The sequence below is a fragment of the Crocuta crocuta genome, unplaced genomic scaffold (assembly GCF_008692635.1).
Source record: "Crocuta crocuta isolate KB4526 unplaced genomic scaffold, BGI_CrCroc_1.0 scaffold466, whole genome shotgun sequence".
Taxonomy (NCBI): domain Eukaryota; kingdom Metazoa; phylum Chordata; class Mammalia; order Carnivora; family Hyaenidae; genus Crocuta; species Crocuta crocuta.
In genome coordinates, this window is record NW_027529672.1 from 3,902,759 (window position 1) to 3,928,228 (window position 25,470).

The window sequence follows — 25,470 nt, forward strand, 5'->3', positions numbered from 1 at the left end:
ATTCAGGCAAGGGGACTTCACGCCACAGTTGAATTTGAAGGCTGGGGATCGTGAGATTCTGAAATGAGTGCTAAACAGGACCTCCATCTGGCAAAAGTGTGACTCGGTGAACACTCTGTCGATACAGGCTGTCGCCATGTGGCCGTGTCCTTGGGTCAGTAGGGAAACCTTCATTATGTCCTTAATATATGGAAACTTTAAACATTCCAGAGCTCATTTGCACTGTTTTAAATGTATTCGGCTTCCTGGGGGACACAGGGACTTACAGAATCCAAGGCAGACCTCGGCAGGCAGTAAAGGAGTGGCCGTCCGTGGAAGGCGTCCCCGGGGCCGCAGGGACAGCAGAGGGCCAGGGACTGGGGTAGGAGCATATTAAAAGTCCCTCTGTCTTTGTGCTCCGGCGGCTGCAACGCTGAACGGATTTTCTGCTGTTTTATCCTGGACACTCCAACTTTTGAATTCTGTTCGTTTATCTTTCTGCATTTCTTGCACACGAAGTCATTCTTCTATTTTTGCTTTTCTATCGTCTTCAAAAGTTTTGAACGTCTTTCAAGCCAAGCTCTTGGACTTTTCATCTTTTTCTTTCTCTCCAGAAAACATCATTTCCATCTGTTTCCCTGTTCATTCTTTTATAGTCCTTCATTCCCGGGCTAATAACCACTCCTCGCTCCTTCTCCATTCTGTTTTTACCACCCGTTTGAGCATCCCCTTGAAAGCCTTCTGTCGAGTTTCATCCCGGCAGACGGCCGTTCTTTCCTGAACATGCTCCGTATTGTCTGTCTTATTGTGTTTGGTTGAGGCCTAGTAATTTTCAATAAAGCCCTTAATCCACGTACTTCACTGAAAATTACCAGGCTTCTCTATGGAGGATGAGTCAAAAATAGAAGCCCTGCTATCAGGAAAATGTAGTCAGAGAGAGAGATGGTCCTTAGTCACCAGCGTCAAGCCACCCCTGACACCAAGAACCAGCCTGGCAGGGCCGATCGATGGGGAGTGTGACTGGGAGCCCACGTGCTGCCTGAAGCTCTGTGACGGTTTCCAGCCGGAGCTCGGCTTCCTCCTCCCTTAAAATAACCTCGCCTTGACAAAGTTCGCACTTTGCCTTGCGCCCAAGTCAAAAATGAGGCATCTCGCCGTCTTCCTGTGAACTAAAAATAAGCATTTGGGGAGTGAGTTTCTGCATTTGGTGAAGTGGCTGGGTTTCTTTTCTAAGAATGTGGGGTGACATGTTTTCGTCCCCTGAGTTTCCCTTTTAAAGCACGGGGGTTATTGAGAGGAAATGCGAGCACAGACACGTGACGACACCCCCCTCCTGGATTACGCTCAGCATTTCCATAGTTTTGAAACTCCTCATGTTTGCCAGAATCTGTTCAGTTAGAAAGAATTTGACCTGCTAACACGTTCAAAGAGATCATGTTAATACTGATTTGCTCCTGGGGCGCCTGGGTGGCTTAGTCGGTTAAGCATCCGACTTTCGCTTAGGTCATGATCTCGCGGTTCGTGGGTTCGAGCCCCGCGTCGGGCTCTGTGCTGACTGCCAGCTCAGAGCCTGGAGCCTGTTTCGGATTCTGTGACTCCCTCTCTCTCTCTGACCCTCCCCTGCTCACGCTGTCTCTCGTCTCTCCTAGAAATAAATTAAAAAAACATTAAAAAAAATTTTTTTTTTTTAAAATCCTGATTTGCTCCTATTAAAAAGAGAGAGAGAGAGAGAGAGAGAAGAACCAGGGCGCCTGGGTGGCTCAGTCAGTTAACCATTGGGCTCTGTGCTGGCAGCTCAGAGCCTGGAACCTACTTCGGATTCTGTGTCTCCCTCTCTCTCTGGCCCTCCCCCACTCACGCTCTGTCTCCTTCAAAAATAAATAAACATTTTAAAAAATCATGCTTTATCAAGGCACGAGCAAAATCAATGTTTAGAGTCCGTAAACCACACTACTGCCCACACTGTAGGATCCCTAACAAGTATTCCCACTACCTACTGGTGCCAGGGCGCCTCTGAATTATAAGCCAGCCTCCAGGCATCCCCATCAAGCCCCGGGGCTCATGTACAAACAGGTAAATAACAAAACCTTCTCCGGTCTGACACTATGGTGGGTGCGGGGTCTCCCTGTCTAACAGGGACGGGAGTGATTACTCCTAGGGAGAAAGGGCAGGCTGCATGGAGGAGGTGGCGTTCGATTGGCTCCTGAGGAGAAGATAAAATTTGCCTGGCAGTGGATGGGAGGAACAGGAATTGCAAAGAATGAGTGCAGCGCAGGTGTAAAGGCCAAGGCCAAGGCCCCTGAGGCCATCTCGCTTTCCTGAGGACGTCAGGAAGTATGTCTACGGGGTGGAGGGTGAGGGATCCTGAGACACACGGATGGAGAGACCTTGAGATCCAGTTTGCCCGTGGCCTGGCACGTCTCCTGAAGATTTCAACTACTCCATGAAGCACAAGGAGCCGGAGAGATCTCGTGCCAAGAGGCAACAGTGATTCATTTTCCTCTTTTCAGAGAGTAATTCTGGCTACGTGGTTGGGGACAGAGGGGATGGAGACGCACCGGGAGGTGGCCTGGGAGGTGGAGACCTGGGGACAGGTGGCCGGCAGCAGAGACCAGGAAAGGGAGGTGGTGCTTCTAGAGACTTGAAGCCAGCTGATCACACACTCCCTCCATTAAATGGGTCAATGTCGGAAGGGCACGTGCCAGGAGGAACAGCCATGCCCTTATTTCCCCCATCTTTAAAAGAAATTCCCTCTTGCTCTGACTCCTCTCTGACTGCCAGTCTCCTCCTTTCCACACGATTCCTCAAAGAGCTGTCAGTACTCACAATAACTACCTGCAGGATCAAGGAGCAAGTGTCCCTTCCCTGCAGCCGGATTTAGGCTTTTCAGAGTCTCGCAGAACTACAGATGTCCTGGCCCAAAGAAGAAAATGCAAAACCTCTGTGTTTTAGAGAAATGTTTCCTTTCAGGGCATTAAAAGCTGAGCAAATAGTTTTCTGTTTTGACAGGCGAAGAACCTCTGCGGGAGAAGCAAGCCGTGTTAGTGAGCAGGACTTAGAGGGGCAGTGATTCCTTGAGTGCTTGACCACACCAGAGGGGAGGACTGGCCGTTGAGAAGTCCTTCATGAACCTTTTCATAAAGGCTTCCTAAGCCCACCCAAGTCCCAGATCCCACTGGCTTCCTGCCCCGTCTGACAGGCTTTCTAGATGCCAGCTCCATCTTGTGCATGGCATTCATTGTTCCGGCCACATCAGGCGGCTCTGTGTCCCAGACCACAGAGACAGTGCACCTGCTGGGCTGCGAGACTGGGCCCTGACCCGCTCTCTCTCTCTCTCTCTCTCTCTCTCTCTCTCTCTCTGAGAAATGTCTTTGGAAATATGTGGATCCTTTGATCTAGCTGATGCCGGTTGGAAACACCAGGATGGCTTGACTCAAGAAAGAGCAAGAGGGCTGGAGAGAGGGTGGGTGCCTGTAAGGGTCTCTGTTCTTCCAGCTGAGCCACAGACCTCGGAGTCACCATGGCCCTTCTCGTGACACGCATCTCCCCTGGGGACTCCCACCCTTCATCCTAGGGGGACTAGAAGGAGACTGACACTCACAGGTGCCTGGCCTCACTTACTGGACAAGACCTAAAGCTAGTTAGTTCTGGACCACCTCACTCGTCTCTGTGCAGAGGGACCTTGACCGGTGTTCTGGAATCTTCCACACCACTGCAGCCTCATCCAGTCACACGTCAGAGACCTATGTGGGACACTGGAAATTCAGACGTAATCGAGTAAGACCCTTTCCCCAACAATTGCCTGGAACAACAGCTGAATTTTAGAAGAATAGCTGAGGCTCCAGCATCCCATAAAACATCTTCACCACTGAGTCACTTACAGCTACTAAGTGGATTAAACCAGAGTTGTCCGCACTGTGCCGGTGAGTCATCGGCAGCCAGAATTAATAGTAAGGGACAGTCATCCTGGCTGGCGTCTACTCCATCGTCTCCCAGAGCTCCCGTGCCCAGTGAGGTCAGCCTTATCCTGTCTGTCAACGGTGCAGTTCTCCGTAGGAAATCAATACCTGATCCGTTCTCCACAGCCACTGCTGTCATGGAGCAAAGGAAGGAGTTTCACCCAAAAAAAACTTGTATTCATGAAACTTGAAGAAATGGTACTTCCTGATACTGGGAGGTTCGGAATGATAGAGAAACGGTTATCATCTCAAGAAAGCGTAGCTAAGACTATCTGAGGAAAAGAGGGGCGCCTGGGTGGCTTAGTCGGTTAAGCGTCCGACTTTCCGACTTTCGCTTAGGTCATGATCTCGCGGTTTGTGGGTTCGAGCCCCACGTCGGGCTCTGTGCTGACTGCCAGCTCGGAGCCTGGAGCCTGTTTCAGTCTGTGTCTCCCTCTCTCTCTGACCCTCCCCTGCTCACGCTGTCTCTCTCTCCTAGAAATAAATAAAACATTTAAAAAAATAAAAAAATAAAAAAAATAAAAAAAATAAAAAAATAAAAAGACTATCTGAGGAAAAGAGATGGAGGAAAGAATGTGCTCCGTGCGGCAAGTAACCAGCGATTTCAAGGATGCAATAAAATGGACCAAGGATTTGGTCAAAGTTGCACGTGGATGTGATGCCTTCTCATTCAGGGCTGTGGGAAACCTCATAGCCTATTGCACGAGCTAAGGCAGGGCATTCAAACCCACGGGTTAAAGCGAATCTTTCACGGAGGTAATCTAAATCTTGATCACATTGAATCTGTCTTCGCTCTGGTACTGAAATATCTTCCAAGGTGTTCACGTCGGAAATATGAATTGCCCACACTCCTTAGAGCCCTATCCAATTAAAAGTAGATCTAAATCTCCTTAATGCAGAATCCTTTAAGACACTGGAGGGGAGAGGGGGGAATGTGTATTTATAGACAGTCGGATAGAAAACACAACCATGTCACTTCAAGGGTGAGTCGGATAAGATATTTATTCAAGACTTACATTTCTTTAAAAACAATTACTTTTGATATGTATCTAAAGCATCTCATCTCTCATTTAGGATAAAAACAGATTAAGCTTTTACTCAGTAATGAATTAGGCGCCCTAACGTTCTAGGCAGCTAATAGAGTGTGTGTTCGCTTGCAGAAAACTAACGAAAATCCTGTGACAGAGAATCACAAGTCAAAGTTTTCTTTGAAATGGAAATACTCTAAGGGGAGGAGCTGGTCACTGGAGCTTAAAAAAGACATTGAAAGTGTGAGAGAGGCTTCCTCTTCCTAGAAATGTGAGCTTGGGCTCCGACAGAGGACCCGAGAAGGATCTGTAACAGCAGACTAAAATCTTCGAGAATGCAAGGCATCTCCAAAAGCGCCAGCCGGCTGGAGGCAGTGGCGGCTCTGGGAAGGGAACAGTGTGTGGACCCGGGAAGGGCGTCTTGGCCATGTTCTCTCTTCCCTGGGCGCGGGTCCTATCTCAGAAATCTTTTTCTACTCTGGGCTTATTTTTGTCTTTCAGCGTATTAAAGTGTGCCTCTCATTCCAGAATGGCTTTTTTTCTCATAAAAAATAGGTGGTTTATTTAAGCAGTAGCTGTAAAGAGTATTTTAAACCTATTGGGCTGTTTAGTAATAAGGAAGGCCCTTGATGGGGTCATTCTACTAAGAAGAAGCACAGACCAGCCCACAGGTGGGTGCTCAGTGATGAGGGTGTGCCATGTAGGGGACCCAGCTGCTTCTGTTCTCAGCGGGAGCCTGGAGTTCGTGACCAGCCTAGTTTGTTTTATTTATTTATTTATTTATTTAATTATTTTGAGAGAGAGAGAGAGCACACACGCATGCATGAGTGGGATGGGGACAGAGAGTGAGGGAGAGAGAATCCCAAGCAGGCTCTGCACTATTAGCATGAAGCCTGACATGGAGCTTAAACTCATGAACCGTGAGATCATGATGTAAGGCTTAATCAAGAGCCAGACGCTTCACGGACTAAACCACTCAGGTGCCCCAAAGTATCCTTTCAAACCCATCCAAGCAGGAGGGAGCAAGGGAAGCCAGAAGGTTAGCACATGGTCATTGATATGGGCTGAATGTTTGTTCCCCCCTCACCCCCACCAATTCGTACTTTGGACCACCCCGTTACTGTATTTGGAGACGAGGCCTTTGGGAGGTAATTATGTTTACGTCGGGTCATAAGTAGGGTCAGCCCCCATGATGGGGTCCCTGCTCTTCTGAGAAGAGGAAGAGAGCACTCTCTCAAAGGTCTGTGAGCACATAGTGAGAAAGTCATGTTCTACAAGTCAGGAGGAAGGCTCTCACCAAGAACTGAGTCTGCCTGCACCTTGATCCCGGACTTCCAAGCTCTAGAACAATGAGAAATAAGTGTCTGTTGTTTAAGCCACCCCATCAATGGTATTTTATTATAGCAGCCCAGACTAATACAGTCAAGATCAAGAGCTTTAGAAAAAGATCAGGGTGGGCCAAGTACAGCTCTCAGTGCCTTTGGGCAAGTTACTGACCTATCTGATCCCCAACTTTCTTATCTGCAAAATGGGTATGATGCAGTTACCCACCTGACAAGGCAGGGGTCTTGCTGGACTGAGAGCAAGCTCACAATCACTTGTCCTGACTTTAGCGGCCACCATCTTGTGGGAATGGTAGCCGTCAAGAAGTGGGTGGTTCCTGGCTGGGGACACATGTGGAATGGCATGGTGCCTTCCTGATTCTAAGTCAACAATCTTCAGTTCTTTTAATAAACATTCCTGAGAAGGCCTTCAATTGTGATCCAGGGGTTTTAATAATCTGGGTCACCGTGGGAGCCAAGGAGAATTGGCATCCAGAAAGACTTCCTGGAGGAGATGGTTGTTCTATATGTAACTCTTCTCAAGCCCACCACTTTATTTTTCCCAAGAGAAATAAGGGAAATTCAGGTCTTATCCTATGTATCAACAAATTATTCCACATATGTAAAAGCCTATCAGCATCCTAATAAATCAGTTTATTGATTGGAAATCCACTTTGAAACTGCTACCACAAAAAGTTCCCCCTTTCAAAATGATGGCAGGCTTTATAGCCTCACAGTGTTTGCACACATGAAGCGACTTCTTGCAAGCTTTATTTAGAGTGGAAATGTATCCTGTTCTTACTGACAGTCCGAACAGTGTTTATTCAATGGGATGGTTTGGGGAAATAGCAAAACCAGGCTCCTTGTAGCCTCTCATCACCCTGGTTCATACCCCCGGCTTACTGGCCGCTCAGATGGGTGGACTTCAGCTGATGAACCAGCAGTGGACAGGTTTAGTCAATTGACATCTGGTCATGAGCCTCTAGAAGATATTTGTATTTTTCCAACATTATTCTCCTAGTGTCTTCATATTCAGCAAGCATATTTCCAAATTGTTTTATCACGAACAGTTGTATTACTGTTTCGTTCCTTGACTGCATGATTCAGGTTTGGGTTTCTCTTTCCTTTTCTTCACAGATGTGGGAGGAGGCCATTGCTCTGGGTAAGGAACTTGCTGAACAGTATGAAAATGAGATGTTTGATTACGAACAACTCAGCGAATTGCTGGTAGGTCTTCTTTTCTTTCTACTTAAATAAACACAGGCAGTCTACACTTGTTTTTCTGGGATTTCCCTTCCCGTTTTAACGTTGGGATTCTCCTCAGGCCTTCTGCGGTCTTGGCCATGGTCCTCCATTTTGTCCAGGACAAGAGTTTTGATGTATTTGCTGACCGATTCTGGCCCACGAGTACTTACTTTTATTCCCAATGGAGCTTTGGTAACCAGACTAAAGCTGTAAACAACTACTGACCCCACGTGTACGTTGCTCTTGGCCCAAGAATCTCCGAGAACCTCTGCTGGTTTAAAACTGACCCCGTCTACAAGGCGTGTGGGTGAAGGCAGAGTCGCCCAGACCTTTCTCCTGCTACAGAAGCTGTTTGTATTCAGCAGATGGACTTTTTGATGGTATAATATTTATCATTGATTTAGGCCGGAATTCTGCCCTTTTAAATTCTTCTTTAATGTGTCCCAGTATCTAATTGATACAAGTTTTTAAAATACTAAAAAAAAAAAAAAAAAAAATACTAAAGACCAGTCATTTAATCAGAAGAAAAACCATTTCTGTGGCACCTCTTTGGTTCTTGAAAACAGGGGTAAATCATACTGGCTACTGAATTTCGCTCTTTTGGTCAGATTCCCTGCCAAACACTGGGGGTGGGTGACAAATTCTGTCCGAGCCATGTGTTGAGGCATCCAGATGCCCGGGACCGCACTGCACCTCCCTCATCCTCAGCCTCCCACCCGACTGGAATTGCCAAAGCATGGAGAGCCCGCTGGAAGGTTCTAGAAGAACAAATGCTTAAATACACTATTCAAACCTGAAATATCCTTTCTTCCTTTCAGAAAAAACAGGCTCAGTTTTATGAAAACATCGTCAAGGTGATAAGACCTAAGCCCGACTATTTTGCTGTTGGCTACTACGGACAAGGGTTCCCCACATTCCTTCGGGTAAATTTTGATTCTATTTTATCTAAGCCAAAATTGCTGCCTGGACAGAGAGCCTCTCCCCATTCCGAGGAATGATCCAGACTTCGCATCCGTGGGTCTGAGTCAGACTCTGTACTCTTTACAGCTCTGTGCTCAGCTTAGGGTGTAAGAGAAGGGCTTGTAATATTTTGTTTGGTTGCATGTCATCTTTCCATCTGAACTTTCTGAAACAGGACTCTCCTTTAGAGATTTAGGTGTAGTTTTTAAATTGTGGTAAAATACAGGTGACATAAAACCTGCCACCTTAACCAATTTTAAGGGTACAATTCAGTGGCATTAAATACATTCATGTTGTGCAGTCATCCATCTCCGGAAGTTTTTCATTTTTCCAAACAGTGACTCCACATTCCCTCACCTCTCAGCCCCTGGCAGCACTGACCCACACTCTATCTCTGTGCATTCGCCTTTTCTAGGTACCTCATAAAGTAAAACAATACAGTATTTCCCCTTTTGTGTCTGGCCTTTTTCCCTTGACGTACTATCTTCAAGGTTTATACATGTTGAGACATGAATCTGAATTTCACTTCTTTTCATGGGTGACTAATATTCCATTGTATAGATATACCACATTTTGTTTATCCATTTGTCCTTCGATGGACGTTTGGGTTGTTTTGGCTATTGTGAATAATACTGCCGTGAACAGCTATGTTTTTAGTTATATGAGACATTGTAAGGGGATTTTCATGGCCACATTTCTGGAGACATGAGTCACATTCCCTTACTTGGATAGGCATGTGCTGTTTGACACATGATTGAAGAAATACTGTGATCATCAACCAAATGCCCACTTTCTAGCACTCACGAGGCCAGAAGAGAAATTGTACAAGTAAATGCTGCTTGACCTACTAGTAGAGTTGTTTAAAATTTCTCTTGGATGCCATTGACCAGTGGGCCATGATTTCCTGTCATTTCTTGTAACATCTTTTGAAGACACATGGTTTTCTCTTATTCTGGGAGACCACATGGCATTCCTCCGGTTTGGGGAAAGCGAGATCTCTTATGTAGAGCGTAGCTGTGTGGGGCAGTTATATCCAGGTAGGAGAGTTCCCTAGTCCCGGAGCTGTGTGCCTTTGACCCCGGTGGTTCTGATTGCACAGACGCCCCTGACGTCCCTTCGTGCCACCAGCAGGAAGGACTTACTTGCTGAGGACCCGTCATTGTTGATATGACATCAACAAGTGACCCTCCCAGGTCTGGTCTGCTGTGGAACATGACCTGTTGATTTGTCCACTCACTCAGGGTCCGGGGTGACCAGGGCATCTGTCCCTACCCTGTCACTGCTGGTATGTCCTCTCTCCTTGACACTGCAGCTTTTCTTGTGCAGCTGGGGCAGTACATACCCCAGACAGAAGCTGATCCGAAACCCAGATTCTGGAGAAAGTCTTCTTCCCAAAGAAAGAATAAAGGACATTTGGTTATGAGCCCTAAATGAGAGAGGATTTTGAAATTAACTGTATTCTATTTTTATTTTTTTTTTTATATTTTTATTTATTTCTAGGAGAGAGAGAGAGAGACAGCGTGAGCAGGGGAGGGTCAGAGAGAGAGGGAAACACAGACTCTGAAACAGGCTCCAGGCTCTGAGCTGGCAGTCAGCACAGAGCCCGACGCAGGGCTCGAACCCACGAACCGTGAGATCATGACCTAAGTGAAAGTCGGACGCTTAACCGACTAAGCCACCCAGGCGCCCCTCTATTTTTATTTTTAAGAAGTTTATTTATTCTGAAAGAGGGAGGGAGGGAGAGAGAGAGAGAGAGAATGAGAATGAGAATCCTAAGCAGTCTCCATGCTGTCAGCACAGAGCCTGATGTGGGGCTCGATCCCATGGACCATGGGATCATGACCTGAGCCGAGCTCCAAGAGCCTGACGCTTAACCAACGGAGCCCCCCAGGGGCCCTTGAAATTAACGATATTTAAATAAAAAACCAAGCTGAAGAATATTATGAGCTCGAAGTTGATGCTGTTAAAGGCTTTCGTTAATGTGTATAGATCTATATGTGTGCCCCCATGTGTGTGTCTCTGATAAACAGAGAGAGACAGACCCTAAATCATGGCGGTGCTGAGGTGGTACAGTGTGTGTGTGTGACCCTCTGTGGACAGTGCTGTGACTTACAGCCACTCAACTGTGGCTCTGCGCTGGCTTCCTGACGTGCCGGTGGGCGGGGCGGGCACTTTGCGGTCCCTGAGCCAATGGATGCCTGGCCTGTGCTGGGAGGCACACTCAATGGGTGTGCTCCAGGGACCGCACTGGGTCATCTCCTCTGTCAAAAGGACAAAATGCAAAGTGTGAATAAAGAGTTTAACGGGCATGATTAATATTGAGCTCACTTCCCTGCTACACCTGAATAATTTTGTGGGACTATAGCAATATATTTATTACGCTTCACAGATCACCTGGCAGGGGTCAACCTGACAATGACATTGGCCATTACAAAATCATGGGCGAAATGTTTGGCTGTTTAATACCCCTGAGAACTAACTGTCCCTTTTGCTTTGTTTTTCTTTAAGAATTGGTCTCATTGGCTTTTGGTTTTGCCTTTTTTTTTTTTTTTTTTGCTTTCATGTTAATATTTATGGTTCTTACAAGGAATAAATATCTTTGATTTTTTTATACATGTATATATTTCCCTCTTGTTTTCATGTTTGAAGGGCCTGCTTCAGAATGCAAAATAATTGACATTTCTAGAAAATGTTAGTAGTGTTTTCGTGTATAACTCACTAGTGTTTTTCTATTAAAGTCTTTATATACATTTTATTATTATGTCTTTCTTCTAGTGGAAAGCATAATAAATGCATGCGAGTTTCACAGTAGTCTGTTATACATTAAATCTCTCTGAATTTCTGAAATGTTTGGCTTTATAAAGCTTAAAAGATGCCCACACTGTGTATTTATATTTCTAATTAAGACTACATATTACTTTGGTTTCTGCTTGACATTATTTTTTTAGAGAAAGAGAACATTTTTCTTCCATAATGGGTACTTGAAGACATACCTAAGCGCAAAGTGAAAAAAATATTCAATTCTTAAACTGTTCCTTCTTCAGTGATTTATGGGGACCCAGAATAAGTCAGGACTAAGGAAGGAAAGAAATGGAGTACCATAGGCTCTCTCTTTATCTTTTGAACATTCATTAATTAGACAAATTTTAGTTTGAATTCGAACATAGTCTCTAGGAGGTAAATGTAAAAGTATTCGGTGGGGTGCTATTCTATGGGCTTTCTGTCTCTCCTCCGCCCTGGTGTCTGGCCAGGGTCAACACAGACCACAGGGCTGCACCTGACTCAGGACCAGCCAGGCTGGGGCCTGTTGTCCCGCGTCTCCTGATTGAAACAACGGATCCCATGAGGAAGAGCATCAACCCCCCAGCCTCCTCTTTCTTCAGTCCCTTGGTGTCTTTTCCTTGTTGCCAGATTCCTTCAGCCCCAGGGTGGGACACGATGTTGGGGTGTGGGGGGGCCAAGCATCAGGAGCCAGCCGAAGTGTCACACTACTCATTGCCACCTTTCCATGACACCGTTGACACTCAGAAGGCACTGTTGAATCTGTGAAGGTTCACAGACCTTTTATATCTTAGAATCAGAAAATTCCTTAGAGGTACATTTACTGAGTGACTGTGTCGCACCTGGACAGAAATGGCCTCAGCGAGGCGACCTGTCTGAGGAAGAAGGCTCACCTGCCTAACACCCGGCCCAAGGTCACTCCGCCTTCTAAAACCACCCCCCAGATGGACTCTCCAACTTGGAATTTATGGAGGTGACAAAGTGTCACTCGAGATGGACAAAAGCCAGTTTTTATTTATTTTTTTAATCTTTATTTATTTTTGAGACAGAGAGATAGAGCGCAAGTGGGAGAGGAACAGAGAGAGAGAGGGAGACACAGAATCCAAAGCAGGCTCCAGGCCCTGAGCTGTCAGCACAGAGCCCGACGCAGGGCTTGAACTCATGAACCCCAAGTTCATGACCTGAGCCGAAGCCAGACGCTTAATCGACTGAGCCACCCAGGTGCCCTCAAAAGCCAATCTTTAGAAGAACTCTGATGTCGTACCTGTCATTCATCACTGGGTAGTTGTTGCGACAGCACAGGGGGCAGTGAGGGCAGTCCTTGCATCCGCCTCCTGTCTCTCCACCAGGGAGGCCGCGGTCCTCACACCTCCCTGCTTTGGCCTACACCCCTTTCCCTGTGGTTCTGCGGGTCACTTGACCGTGTCCTCTAGGAGACAGCTGGGAACGTTGTGTTCAGGCTCTGAAGCTGCACCTCAATCTCACGCTCTCTTAAATTCCTCTCGGTAGATGAAAGCTATTTAGTTAGGACACCACGATGCACTTGCCCCAGTGCCCTTACCCTACCCTCTGGCCGCCTCATGCCCACTGGAAGGTGGGCTCCAATTGCTCCCTTGGTTCTCGATGGTTATTTTCGTTGATTGTCACTGCTAAGGCTGAAATCCACCAGCAGGCTTCAGGACTGTGTTCAGTGCTTCGTAAACACCATTAACTTATGTGGCGCTGTTTGTGTGTTCTTGATTAATAAGGCCAGTGTAATTACAAGCTGTTCTTCAATGCAATGACTTTTTAAAGAAAACTCTCAAGCATATTTTGAAGACCAGTGCACTTGTGTGTGAACTTGTCCTGACCTTCCCCCGTGGTGTTATTTAATGACTGTCACTGTTTCCAGGGGAAAGTTTTCATTTACCGAGGGAAAGAGTATGAACGCAGGGAAGATTTTGAAGCTCGGCTCTTAACTCAGTTCCCCAACGCAGAGAAAATGAAGACGACATCTCCCCCAGGCGACGACATCAAAAACTCTCCTGGCCAATGTATCCTTTAAGACAAGCCCGTGGGACAGAACGCGATCTCAGCGCCATGCGCCTGGGTGGTTGAGTGTACTTCGGGGCTTCGTCACGGCTGAGGTCCGTCCTGCCTGGTGATCCTTAACCCTCTTCACCCTTAGATATTCAGTGCTTCACCGTGAAGCCCAAACTCGACCTGCCTCCGAAATTTCACAGGCCTGTGTCGGAGCAGATCGTAAGGTGAGCATCCCATTCCTTCTGCCCAACAAGGACTGGGCGCAGATCTCTTACTAAGAATTTCACCCTCTAAAAGATGGATTTTAGGCTTTGGTTAGCTTTCCAGATGCTCTGTTTACTTTGAAGAGCAAGGGAAGCGAATTAGTTTGAGCATCAAAACAGTGAAGGAAGAAGTTAGTACGTGTTGCCAGAGGGTACCAGAACTATTCCGTTCCTGATGTGGGGAGACCAGGGAAACTTGGGAGGAAGGAGGGGGCACCCTGGTCTCCGTGTGACCCGCCCAGCCCCCCACCCAGCACCTCTGAGCCCCCGTGCGTGGGGAGGGCCAGACTGTTTGCACACCGTATGACAGGAAAAGGGGTTGGGAAGTTTGCTTTTTTTCATGTGCAGAACCCGTTTTACCTCTGCAGTACCGCGAATGTATAACATGGGATGACGAGGCAGATTTTTAGACTCACTATCGGCTACCAGAGTCTGAGATTTTGTGCCTCTCCATTGAATTTTTTTGCACCCAACTTAGCAATGCTGTAGGAACACTCTGCTTTAGATATTTCTTTGATATTAACAACTTTTCTTTTCTATGTGATGCATGTTCTGGTTAAGAAATTGACCTGTGCAATGGCCTGACGGTGCTCAAAATCTGTTTCTTTCATATCCTGAAGTCTGATGGGTTGTATTCTTCCTCAAAATTCACTCTCCTCTCTTTAACCTCTTATTACCCATAATGGAAAATCAGCCAGGATTCTGTATTGATGAATGATTGCTTCCACGAGGCACACATTGGAAGGTCTGCCACAGCTTATCTCGGCAAGAGGCATTAAAGCAAACAGTGAACGGTAGCTTATGCTCATCTATTTCCCTGTGTTGTGGGGAGGCCACCTGCGTTTCAGTGCAGGGGACGAGTAAGTCGGCCCCTCGAATATGTGTGGAAGCCTCCCCCTCCCTGGGCAAAGAAGGTACACGCTTGTTTTGTGCACGCCTCTCTTGCTGTTACAGACTGTGCCTTCTATAGATCTGAAACAAAGGTATACAAGACCTTTTTTAAAATAATAAACACATAATTTAAAAAATTTTAATAAGTTATGAAATGAAATAGTCTTAATAAATTGTTGAATCACTATATTAAACTAATAAATTATGAATTAAACTTTTGAAGTAGGAAACCCAAGAGCAGGGAACTGAGGCCGGTCTCCACCCCCCTTCACTTGCCCTTTCCTCTGCGTGTGCCCCTCTCTTACTCAGCATCTCTTCTCCCCAGAGGGTGTCCAGGGACAGGGAAGAACTCAAGGCAATTTTTCCACCTGCCAACATCTCTCCTGCGAGCCTGGCAGGGAGAGAAAGCCACAGCTGTCTTTCCAGGCCAAGGTCGGGGATATTTTAGGGGATGCAGTGTGACCTGCTGGGAGGCCAGACCCCATGTCTAAAAGCACATCGGCCGCTTCGGGGGTTAAATGTCTAACGTCCATCCATCTCTATACAGTTTTTACAGGGTGAACGAGGTCCAGCGATTTGAATATTCTCGGCCTATCCGCAAGGGAGAGAAAAACCCAGACAATGAATTTGCGGTAAGAAATATCCACCAAAAAAACCCCAAAGAGCTCATTCCGCCACCGGCAAAGCTGGCCGTGGAAAACGGGTCTGAAAGGCTAGCACAGTGCGGTGTTCAATGGCTTTGTGCCCTGTGTGCAGAAATCCCCACACCAGGTCCTAACTAACCCCTTCAAGTGTAGTGAAACGATGAGCAGCTCACAAACCACGTGGCCAAGGCCTTCCGAGTTATCAGAAAGGGCAGTGCTGCGGCCCCACTTTTTACACCCCAGGCGCACTCGCTTCCCTCCTGGGCTTCTCAGAGTTGTCTCCGTGTGGGTCCCTGGGGCCCTGGAGCACCCTGCTGGTACCTCTAATACAAACAGGCACACGGAGGGGCCAAGCACTTTATGTGGCTGTTTGCAGAGGCGAGCAGGCCAGAGACCCAGATGCTCACTATCCAGTGCCTGAATCCCCCCGAGGCACAAGGGGCAGAAGCTGCTGTCCCTGGACACATCCGAGTCCCAGGCCGGTCCATTCCCTGCGATGGGTCCACAGCATCCCTGACCCTCTACCTGACCGATGCCGGTAGCACCTCCTCATTGTGACAGCCGACCACACATTGCCAAATGTCTGCCCCCTGCATCCGAGTCTTGGAAATGTTAACACAGATTTTTGCAGCCTTTTAAAACATTTACATACAACTGGTTGAATGGATTCCATTTGCAAAGAATGAATCTATTCTTTGAAATGCAGCACAGTTGTTTTTAACAGTTCTCCCTCCTTCTGCCGTGCAAACCTCTGGAAAAACCGAGGAAAAACCGAGGTAGCCCGTATTTTGAGGAGCCATTAGCCACGGGGACCCTCCGTGGAGGGCCAGCAGCCCTGCCCAGAACCGTGGCCCCCTGCCCGCAGTCGGGAGGGGTACAGAAGGTCACAGGTCAACTACACCATGCTGCTGGCCCAGAGAGAAGTTTGGAGCCTTTCCAGCCAGGTTGCCTCTACCCAACCTCCCCTGGAAGCCCTAAGTTTCCCGCAGTCCCTAGTCCTCAGGGCGGTGCCTGAGAGCGTCCAGTCACCGCGCCGGAAGGCCCTTCCTGCCCCGAGCCACCCCCGTGTGTCCTGTGAACCCTAGTCTTCGCCGTGTAGCACACCCGTTCTCTCCAAACGAACACCCTATGTCTTGGTTGATGCCGGCGTCCCGGGCCTACTTGGTAACTGGTGGCTGTGGTGTGGCCTGTAGCAGGGAGGGGACGAGCGAGGCGCAGCCCCCCCAGCACACCAGCGCTAAGGCCAGGGGCGCTCTGAGCCGTCTGTCAGGGTCCCTGCCGCACCAGCGCTGTCATTTACGGACATTTACGTCCCCCGACTGCAAGATTTACGGGCGCTTCTTGAATTTCCCTCACACCTCTCGTATCCGGAAGCCACATGTATACATGCCGTAAAGAGACACGAGGAGATCAAGCGAATTGCCGTCGGGTGTGCAGCCGGTGGGGGCAGAGCTAAGAATAACCGAGACTCCTGACATCTGGGGCTGCGCTAAGCCCCGGAAGGCTGTGCTCCCTCTAAACGGCCCTGAAGTCCCCTAATGGCCCTGTTAGGCCCTCACACTTGGACGAGGCTTTCAGAAGCCACAGGATTTAGTCTTTCACACGCCCGACAAAGCCTAAGGCTTCCAGATAAGCACGAGGCTTTTTGCAGCAACGAGAAGTTAGGCCTGGCCCTCCACTCGGTGTGGCCGCTCAGCAAGGGGTGAAGCTCTGGGAACCAAAGGGCCAGCCGAGGCGGAGGGAGGCGGAGAGAGAGCACGCCCGAGTTAGCCGGCGCTGGCCGGCCAGGAAGCCCGGGGTGGGACCCAGGGACCCCATGCAGGGTGCCTACGCCTCTGGGGAGTGTGGTCCGGATGCTCTGAGCGTCCACACTGCTGTTTTCTAGGACAGGCACCTGAAGGAGCCACCTCCTGGGGTCAAAAGGAGCGTCAGCTGGGGAGACAGGAGGGAGGCCTCGGCTGGGTCCCCTTGCCTTTCCCCTCTGGAGCGTCAGAAGCCGGGGATAGAAGCTTCTCTAAGATCCAGTCCAGCTGTCTGGAGTTGCTGCCATTCCACCGTGCCGGCTATTATGTCGGGACCGCGGTTTCCCGGCGACGACCCACTGCAGGGACGAGGGGCCACAGCTGGCCACTGTGCACGGGCTTCTGCGCAGCGTGTGGTTACGTTTCCTGGCTTGAAGCAGTTTCCCGCAGCACATGATGCACTATTCTACGACGACTGTGATTATAAAAGGGTGTTTCCTGACAATACACACGCTTTTTCAGGCTGAGTAAGCAGTCTTGAGCAACAGATACTGAAATGGTTTAAGTTACCATCTCTGACTTTTCCATGTCTTTAGTTTCTAATGTAAACGGGGATCGGTTGTGCAAGGAAAAAAAAAAAAAAAAAAGCCTGAAATACTGACTGATTCGTATCAGAAAAAGTGATTACGGTTTTCCTTAAAGACTTTACGCCTTTGGGTGTAATGCCGCATACGGCTAACGGAGCCTCCTTGGAGCCTTTTCTTAAATCTATTTCCTCAGAAGGAGTTTCCTTCATTTTGATGTCTGGAATTCTCCCTGACTCTCCTGTTCTGTTTTCTTTGCCCAGATGTCAGGGAGGCTGGTACCGTTGGGCCAGCAAAGCAGGAGACACTGCTGTGCCTCGTGTGCCCATGTGACTGAGAGGCAGAGCCTAGGTCTTCGCTCGGAGCAGACGTGCCCCACGGAGCACACGAAAGGGCCGCATGCGACCCATCCCGGGAAGGGCCAGCCTGCCTGGAGGACTTGGCTGTCACCCTGCTGACCTCCTTCACCTAACAAATACCCTGTGTGTGTTCCCTTTGCAGAACATGTGGATCGAGAGGACCATATACACAACAGCGTACAAATTACCAGGAATTTTAAGGTGGTTTGAGGTCAAATCCGTTTTCATGGTAAGGAATCCCCCCTAGAAGGGACTGTCCTACACCCTCTCTTCCGGGGTGCGGCACACACACTGCGAACCCAGGTCAGACAAGACTTACCCCCTAACCACCCCGCAGGTTCCTCGGGGCATCAGCCCTCCCCGTCCACGAAGATCGTGGTTGAAATGCTGGGTGATCGCAGCCAGGTCCGGCTTACAAAGATTTGATCTGACTGAAGATTTCATTTCTTCTCACAAAACGTTTAAAGCCACTCGTTGCGGTGCTATTTTGACAGTTATTTCTGTTAACTAAATGAAAAGTTTAAGACAAGTTCCAATTTACACTTTTTCAGATCTTTCTTCCTGATGGTTTTTGTTGCCATTTACATGACAAACAACTTGATTAATAGTACTTGCTCATTTCAAGTAAAAATAGCTTGAGAATATACCCCTCGCAGGCACTTTTTAAAGAAATAATGACTCGCATCTCGTTAGCTAAACTTTTTGCTTTGCCTCCTCGGTGAGCTCTGGGGCAGTCCCTTCTACCCCAGCCAGAGTCGGGCAGCAGATGCCTACGGAATCTATAGAAGGATCAGGGAGTCACGTTTGCCTGTATAAAGAGATCTGATTGAAATATGGATGTTTCTTCGCGTGTTGCGACGCCTTTTGTTTTCAGCCAGTAGGATCTTATGCAGGGGGGTGGTGCCTGCCACTTAGTTTGCAAGGAGACCCCCTGGGAGCTCCTGATTTGGTGGCTGGAACCTCTCTTGGCCCTGCCCCCACACTTGTCCGTCATCCATGCCAGTCAGAGCTCTGGGCCACATCCCCACCCGTTCCCAGGTGCCCCCTCCTCCTCCTCTGAAGCCCTGGGTCCCTCTGCCTGTCCCTGCCTTGGGCACTTCCCTTTTCTGCTCCGAGCCCCCATAGCACCCAGACAGGCCCTGATGGATGGAAGCCACAGATTTGTGGCACGTGGCAGAAACAAGCCTTTGCGGGCACCATTGAGAGCTGGTGACGTACGTGTGTGAGGAGACAGAGTGGGGGGACTTTGCTCAACAGGCACTGATCTTCCTCATGAGCCTCTGCCCAAAGCCTGCAGCAATCAGGGATTTCCTGAGCCAGCCAGACTTGCAGAGGAGGGCGCTTAGCAGCTCGGACGCGCAGAGGGGTGAGCGCTGACCGGCTGTAAAGATGCGCTTCCGCCACCGGCTCCGTTTGCCATTTTGAACAAACTAAGAGTCTGGAAGCCAAATAATCCCAGAGCGGCGTCTGGGAGCCGCTGCTGCCCACCCCCCACTCCCAACCCTGTGGGAAGGGCAGCCTGGGGATGCGTGGGGTGGCAGCTAGTCCTGCTGTTGGATGAAAATAGGAAACTGTCCCTTTCTGAGGCGAAGGAGATCCTAGCAGGGAGTGAGCCGGCGGTCACAGGGGGTACAGCCCTGCGGTGTTGCCACAGCGAAGCTGTGTGCCCTTGACGCTGCGCTCCGGGCTCTGACGAGGCCAGGGCTGGGGGGCAGTGGCAGTCCTGAGATACGTGCTGGTCAGGCTCAGGGACGCCCGGGGGCCGCAGGGCACCCAGCACACGGCCGGCCACCTTTCTGTGTGTCACGGCCCGTCCGTCAGCGCCCGGGCAGCACAGGGCCAGCCAGGTAGGCGGCTCCCTCCACAGTGACCCCGAGCACTGCTCTGGGATCGGGGACCAGCCAGAGCAGAGTTGTCCCTGCCCCAGCGCCTGCTCCCCCGCTCCCCTCCTGCTGGCAGATGACCCCAGGGGGCTGCTATGTTTGCCACTTGCTACAGAGGCCCCGGGGTCCCCAGGCTCGGGCGGGGCCCCAGCCCACCTCTTCCGGGAGGACCGAAATGATCGTGTGTTGAGGTCACCCCTGGGTGTGGCTCTGCGGCCCAGCTCAGCATGTCGGACCAAGGCTCAGCGAAGCGGTTGTTACTGCTTTAAACTTGGCCGTGTTTTCATGACACCTTAGCGCTGAGCTAGAGGGACGCGCCCGGCCGGGCTTTGCAGGGAGCTGCGGGCCCCCAGAGAAAGGAGGGAGTTTGCAGACCGACAGCGGGCCCCTGCCTCGGGCACTGACGGCCCCGCTGACCAGTGGCAGGTTTTTCTGTAAGGTGCTGTCAGAAGTGGTGACGTGCTCCCCCCACAGTGGTGAAGCCCTTCCCTCAAGAGGGTGTGTGATCTAACATGGAGACCAGGGCAGCGCCCTCCTCCACTTCCCTGACCAAAGAGCCACCGCGGGTTTCCCGAGGGACAGTGCCCAGATTGCTCGAAATTTCTCAAAACCTTACCCAGTGTTAAACAAGCAGACCACATGTGTATGCATGCACACATGTATGTGTGTATGCACACACAGGCGTGTGCGCGCACACACACACACACAGGCGCACGCACACACACCAAAGCCAGACAGCTTGTATCATCCCTTTGGGAGTTGCGTGTGAGGGCCAAACATGTGGAAATGCACAGTGATACTAAAATTCCCAGGTGCTCTTGTTTGGGTGATAAGGGACCCTTCCCAGAAAACGCCCGGGGGAGAAAGGTGCGTGGAGGAGGAGGAAGCCTGGCCCCAGCTGGAAACGCTCCTCCCCAGGGGCCCCTGGTGCCGCGGACGCAGCTGGCCTCAAGTCACGGCCCCCCCTTCCCTGCAGGTGGAGGTCAGCCCCCTGGAGAACGCCATCGAGACCATGCAGCTGACCAACGACAAGATGAACGGCATGGTCCAGCAGCACCTGCACGACCCCAGCCTCCCCATCAACCCGCTCTCCATGCTGCTCAACGGCATCGTGGACCCCGCCGTCATGGGAGGCTTCGCGAATTATGAAAAGGCACGTGACACGTCTGCCTGACAGCCCTGTCCTGGGACAGACTATCCGGACGCTTGTGTCCAAGCCCAGAAACTGCCCTGATCTCCGCAGCGACTGAGCCACGGCCAGGCTGGGAGCTCCCAGACGCGCCCTGTGCCGTCCGTCAAAGGTCCAGGCCTGACCCCCAGCGTGACTCCCCTGGGCCTTGTCCCCCCAGGGTGGGCTCATGGAGCTCTACAGAGCTGCCCTCAGGCTGCTTTCAAGAGGTCTGGGGTCATTAAAGGCCAAGAGATAGAGTTTTAGGGAAAGACAAAAGCATTGGAGCATTTGGGATAGGTGGGCACAGCAGGTGCGGAGAAGGCCTGCTGGGCTCCCTGGAAAATCTCTCATTAGGAATGGGCAGAAGTCAAGGACATGGTGTGTGGTCCAGACCAGGGGTCTGCATTTTTTTTTAAAGTTCATTTATTTTAAGAGAGAGAGAGAGAGCACGAGCAGGGGAGGGGCAGAGAGAATCGCAAGCAGGGGCTTAGGAATCCGCCACATGGGGCTCGAGCTCGTGAACCATGAGATCATGACCTGAGCCGAAATCAAGAGTCAAACACTTAACCAACTGAGCCACTGGGGCGCCCCTGCTCCCTGTTTAGTAATCAAGAACTTGGCCAAAGCCATTCATTACTTCATGTCTGTGGCTATTTTCCTGACCTAACAATGGCAGAGCCAAGGCCCTTCCCAGAAGAGTTTGCGGAGCCCTCGTCGAGGTGGAGTAAAAGCTGAGAGTGAAAGGGCACCTCCGGAGAGCCACCTAACAGGAGAGATGGCCCTGGGCGAGGAGGGAGCGCTGTGTGCTAAGCAGCCGTTAGGTGTAGGGCAGGCGTGGGGCAGGGGGCAGGGTGGGCGTCGGGCATGGCAGCGACTGGGGAGCCGCCACCCAGCAGGCTGGGCCATCCACGTCAGCTGTGGCTTTGCTGGCTTCCGAGGACAGAGGTGCCACCCTCCGTGCCCTCCTGGGGTGCCCACTCACTCCGTTTGTTGCGTTTGACCTAACCAGACATTTCGCGCTGAGTGCTGAGATGGTCCATTCCCTGGGGGTCGGGTCTGTTGTCTACACAGTTCTATCCCCAGGGTCAGGGGCAAAAGCGCACGTCGGGTGAGCGGAGTACTGAGTGGCTCTCCCTGCCTCCACCAGGCCTTCTTCACGGAGCAGTACCTGCAGGAACACCCCGAGGCCCATGAGAAGATTGAGAAGCTCAAAGACCTAATTGCATGGCAGGTAAGTGTCCGATGGCCGCCAGGCCAGGCTGGCACGGGGAGAAGTGCGGAGTCTAGACCCACAGCCACCCAGGCCACCTCTGCACACATGCCAGCCAGTCTGGACNGTGAACCTGAACACACAGAAAGTCCTTTCTTACAAATGAGCCTGGTCTGTCTCTGCTGGGAAATCTCTGTGTGGTATTGACAGAACAGAGCATCAGAGGCTGCAGCCTGTCCCTGGAAAGGTGCTCATACCAATGCCAAGTGCATGGGAGGCACAGGTGGGCCACTGCAGACGCCCACTCATCATGTTCTTGCTGGGGGGGGTCAGGGTTGGGGGGGGTCCTCCTTCGTGTTCTCCCAGCTGGAATTCTATGTATTATTATTGTGCTTCTCTGCTCCTGAGGCCTTCCGAGTCTTCCCTTAGAGGGACCTGGTCTTAGAAGGGCAGGTCCAGAGGGTGTCTTGTGTCTAGTGGAAGTGACTTGTTCACTTCGTGAGCCTGGTGGTGGAGGACACCTCCAGACCGGTTCTCCTGGCGCCGTCTACACTTGCTGTGTATTGAGGATAGCTCGCTTTCTCGGGCTCTGTTTTCTCACATGGGAGGCGAGGAGGGTGCTGTCTGACCCAACCCCCACACAGCAGGCTGAGTAAAGGGGGTGAGGGAGGGTGGAGGCTGGGGTCACCCTATGCCAGGCCAGCAGGGCACCCCAGGCCACACTGCCCAGCTGGGGATCCCAGGCTGCCCCGTGGGGCCCTGACACAGATGAGGCTGTTCCTCTGAGGAGACATCTGTGTGGGCACTTTGACCCTGGCCTTCCCAGAGCCTCCCCTCAGTGGCTTCTCCATCATCAGCACGCTGGCCAGTGTGACCCCTCAGGGTGGAGTGGGGCTGAGCTCTGGTTTTGAGCTGGCTTACAACATATGTATATTTCCTTGTAATAAAACATAGGTAACATATAATGTAACATCTTAACTAATTTGGTGTATGTTCAGCAGCATTAAGGACGCTCACATTGTTGTGTAACCATCCCCTCCCTCCATCTCCAGAACGTTCCCATTTTGCCAAAAATCTCTTCGCTAACCCTCCATTCCCCCTCCCTTGGAAACCACCATTCTACTTTCTGTCTCTATGAATCTGATCATTCTAGGAACCTCGTGTAAGTAGAGTCCTATGGGATCTGTCCTTTTTGACTGGTTTATTCATTCAGCGTGTGTCTTCAAGCTTCATCCAAGGTGTAGCCTGTGTCAGAATTTCCTTCTTTTTTGGGCTAAAGAACATTCCATTGGACTAATGGACCACATTTTGTTTGTCCATTCGTCTGTCAGTGGACACTTCAGTTCCCTCCACTTTGGGGCTGTCACGAATAATCTTGCTATGAACCTGGGTGCACAGGTGTCTGGGTTTTTTCCCTGCCTTTATTTCTTCTGTGTGTTTGCAGAAGTGGGATTTCTGGATCAAATGGTAATCCTGTTGTTAATCTTTTGAGAAACCACATCCTCTACATCTTTGTCAATAGTTGTCATTTTCTGTTTTTGTTTTGGGTTGGTATTTTACAACAGCCATCCTAATGGACTTGACCTTGCCACCGATCCGTAGGCATCTATTTGCACTGGGATTACTCTGTGATAAGAGACCGTGGGAGCTGGGCCCAGGGCTCTCATTGGCCAAGGTTGGTTCTCTGCGTAGAATGTAAGCCTCCTGTAGACAGCCTCCCTCCGTTTCTAAAAAGAGAGTATTAAAGTCTGAATGATTCCATTTTAGATGTTGTAAAAACCTAAGACCACAAAATTCAAACTCCATGGAAGGCTATAAAATCATTGCCACACAAAAAGTAGTTTGGTCTGCAAAAGTTGTATTGATTTTTTTTTTTCTTGTAAGCTTTTACAGCAAATTGGATTTTAAGAGTTTCAAGTCCTACAGAGGAAAATAATTTGTTCCCCAGAGAGAACTTTATGTCAGCACTATGTCATCACCCCTAATAACTATATTAAAGGATGAATTTTAAAGCAGCCCACAGGAAAGCTGGAAGAAGGAATCCATTTTCTAGCAACTTCATTAAATCAAAGAGTGATGAGAAATACATATTCAACACCTTACCTGTGACTTTGCTCTCATTTGCAAATGTTTGGAAACCCATCCTTTGATGTCACTGAGTCATCGGTCATTAAAAATAAGAAGTTTGGGGTTAACAGGAGGCTGTCTTCTGTATTTGTTAGTTTGTTCAGTTTGGATTGGTTCTTTTGTTTTTTTGTTTTTTCTGGAAACTCCCATCAGGGCAGAGTGAGGTTTTCTCTCGGGAACCCCAATGACTTGTTGGCGGAATTTCCATCACTGATGTGCAAGAAGTGCATCTCAGTGCCTAAAATCGTTAGTGAAGGCTGGGTGTTCAGCACCAGGCACCTCTCCAGTTTGCTTTGGCCTCCCCCCAACCAAGATGGCGCTGACACGCTCCTCCCGGGTCGCAGCTGGTTGAGTGCAGGCTGAGGGCTTCTTCCAGGTTTACAGCCGACACCAGGTCCCGAGTGAGCCCCAACCCCTTCCTCAAAGCATGGTTCCATCCTTCCCCCAAGGAAGCCTTGTTGAGTATCCCTGCCACGTGTCCAAAGATGAATCCGTACAGACTCGTACTAAAGTGCCGTGTTGTGTACATGGTTCCCTTCTGAAATGCACCAAGGTAAAAGACCAAATTCACTCGTCATCCCCAGCAGATGACAGGCGCGACTGTTGTCACCAGGAATGGTGCTCCTGGAGCCCTGAGCAGTGCTCCCCCATGCTCTGTCCTGCCGGCAGGCCCTGAATTTGTGTAGAGGACACACAGGAGCAAATTTCACCTACAGCCCTGCTGTGGAGAAGGGCAGCTTTGGAGAGCAGGATGCGTGCTCACCTTGAACGACTCAAGGAGTGACTTTGGGGATGTCCTCGCTCCTCTCTGGGCTCTGGAAAACTTAAGAAATGCAGAAATGGGGGCACCTGGGTGGCTTAGTCGGTTAAGCGTCCAACTTTCACTTAGGTCATGATCTGGCGGTTCGTGGGTTCGAGCCCCGCGTCGGGCTCTGTGCTGACCGCCAGCTCAGAGCCTGGAGCCAATTTCAGAGTCTGTATCTCCCTCTCTCTCTGACCCTCCCCTGCTCACGCTGTCTCTCTCTCTCTCCTAGAAATAAAAAAAAAAAAAAAAAGAAATGCAGAAATGCAGATTCCTGGGCTCTACCTCCAGCAAACCAGGACTCCCGGAGTGGAGCTCAGGAACCTGCTGGGAGATTCTGATGCTCATCCAGGCTAGAACTCACTGAGCTCAAGGATCTCCCAAAATCACTTCAGGACTCATTCCATGGCTTGTGTTCGTATATTAAGCACCCAGCACTTTGCAGTGTGTGCACAGAGCATCATCTTATGCATGGCTGTAGTTCAGCCCCAATCAGAC

The 25,470-nt window shown here is 49.9% G+C and overlaps 1 protein-coding gene across 1 annotated transcript in view; it reads left to right on the top strand.

Moving 5' to 3' along the window:
* Nucleotides 1–25,470, top strand: part of DOCK1 (dedicator of cytokinesis 1) — a 462,145-nt gene that overhangs the window by 413,979 nt on the left and 22,696 nt on the right. The window contains exons 39-46 of the mRNA XM_077762917.1: nucleotides 7,426–7,515; nucleotides 8,352–8,456; nucleotides 13,166–13,307; nucleotides 13,442–13,520; nucleotides 14,998–15,082; nucleotides 17,922–18,008; nucleotides 20,639–20,815; nucleotides 21,981–22,064. Coding sequence (XP_077619043.1) covers nucleotides 7,426–7,515; nucleotides 8,352–8,456; nucleotides 13,166–13,307; nucleotides 13,442–13,520; nucleotides 14,998–15,082; nucleotides 17,922–18,008; nucleotides 20,639–20,815; nucleotides 21,981–22,064 — 849 coding nt within the window. The remainder of the gene's footprint in view (nucleotides 1–7,425; nucleotides 7,516–8,351; nucleotides 8,457–13,165; nucleotides 13,308–13,441; nucleotides 13,521–14,997; nucleotides 15,083–17,921; nucleotides 18,009–20,638; nucleotides 20,816–21,980; nucleotides 22,065–25,470) is intronic.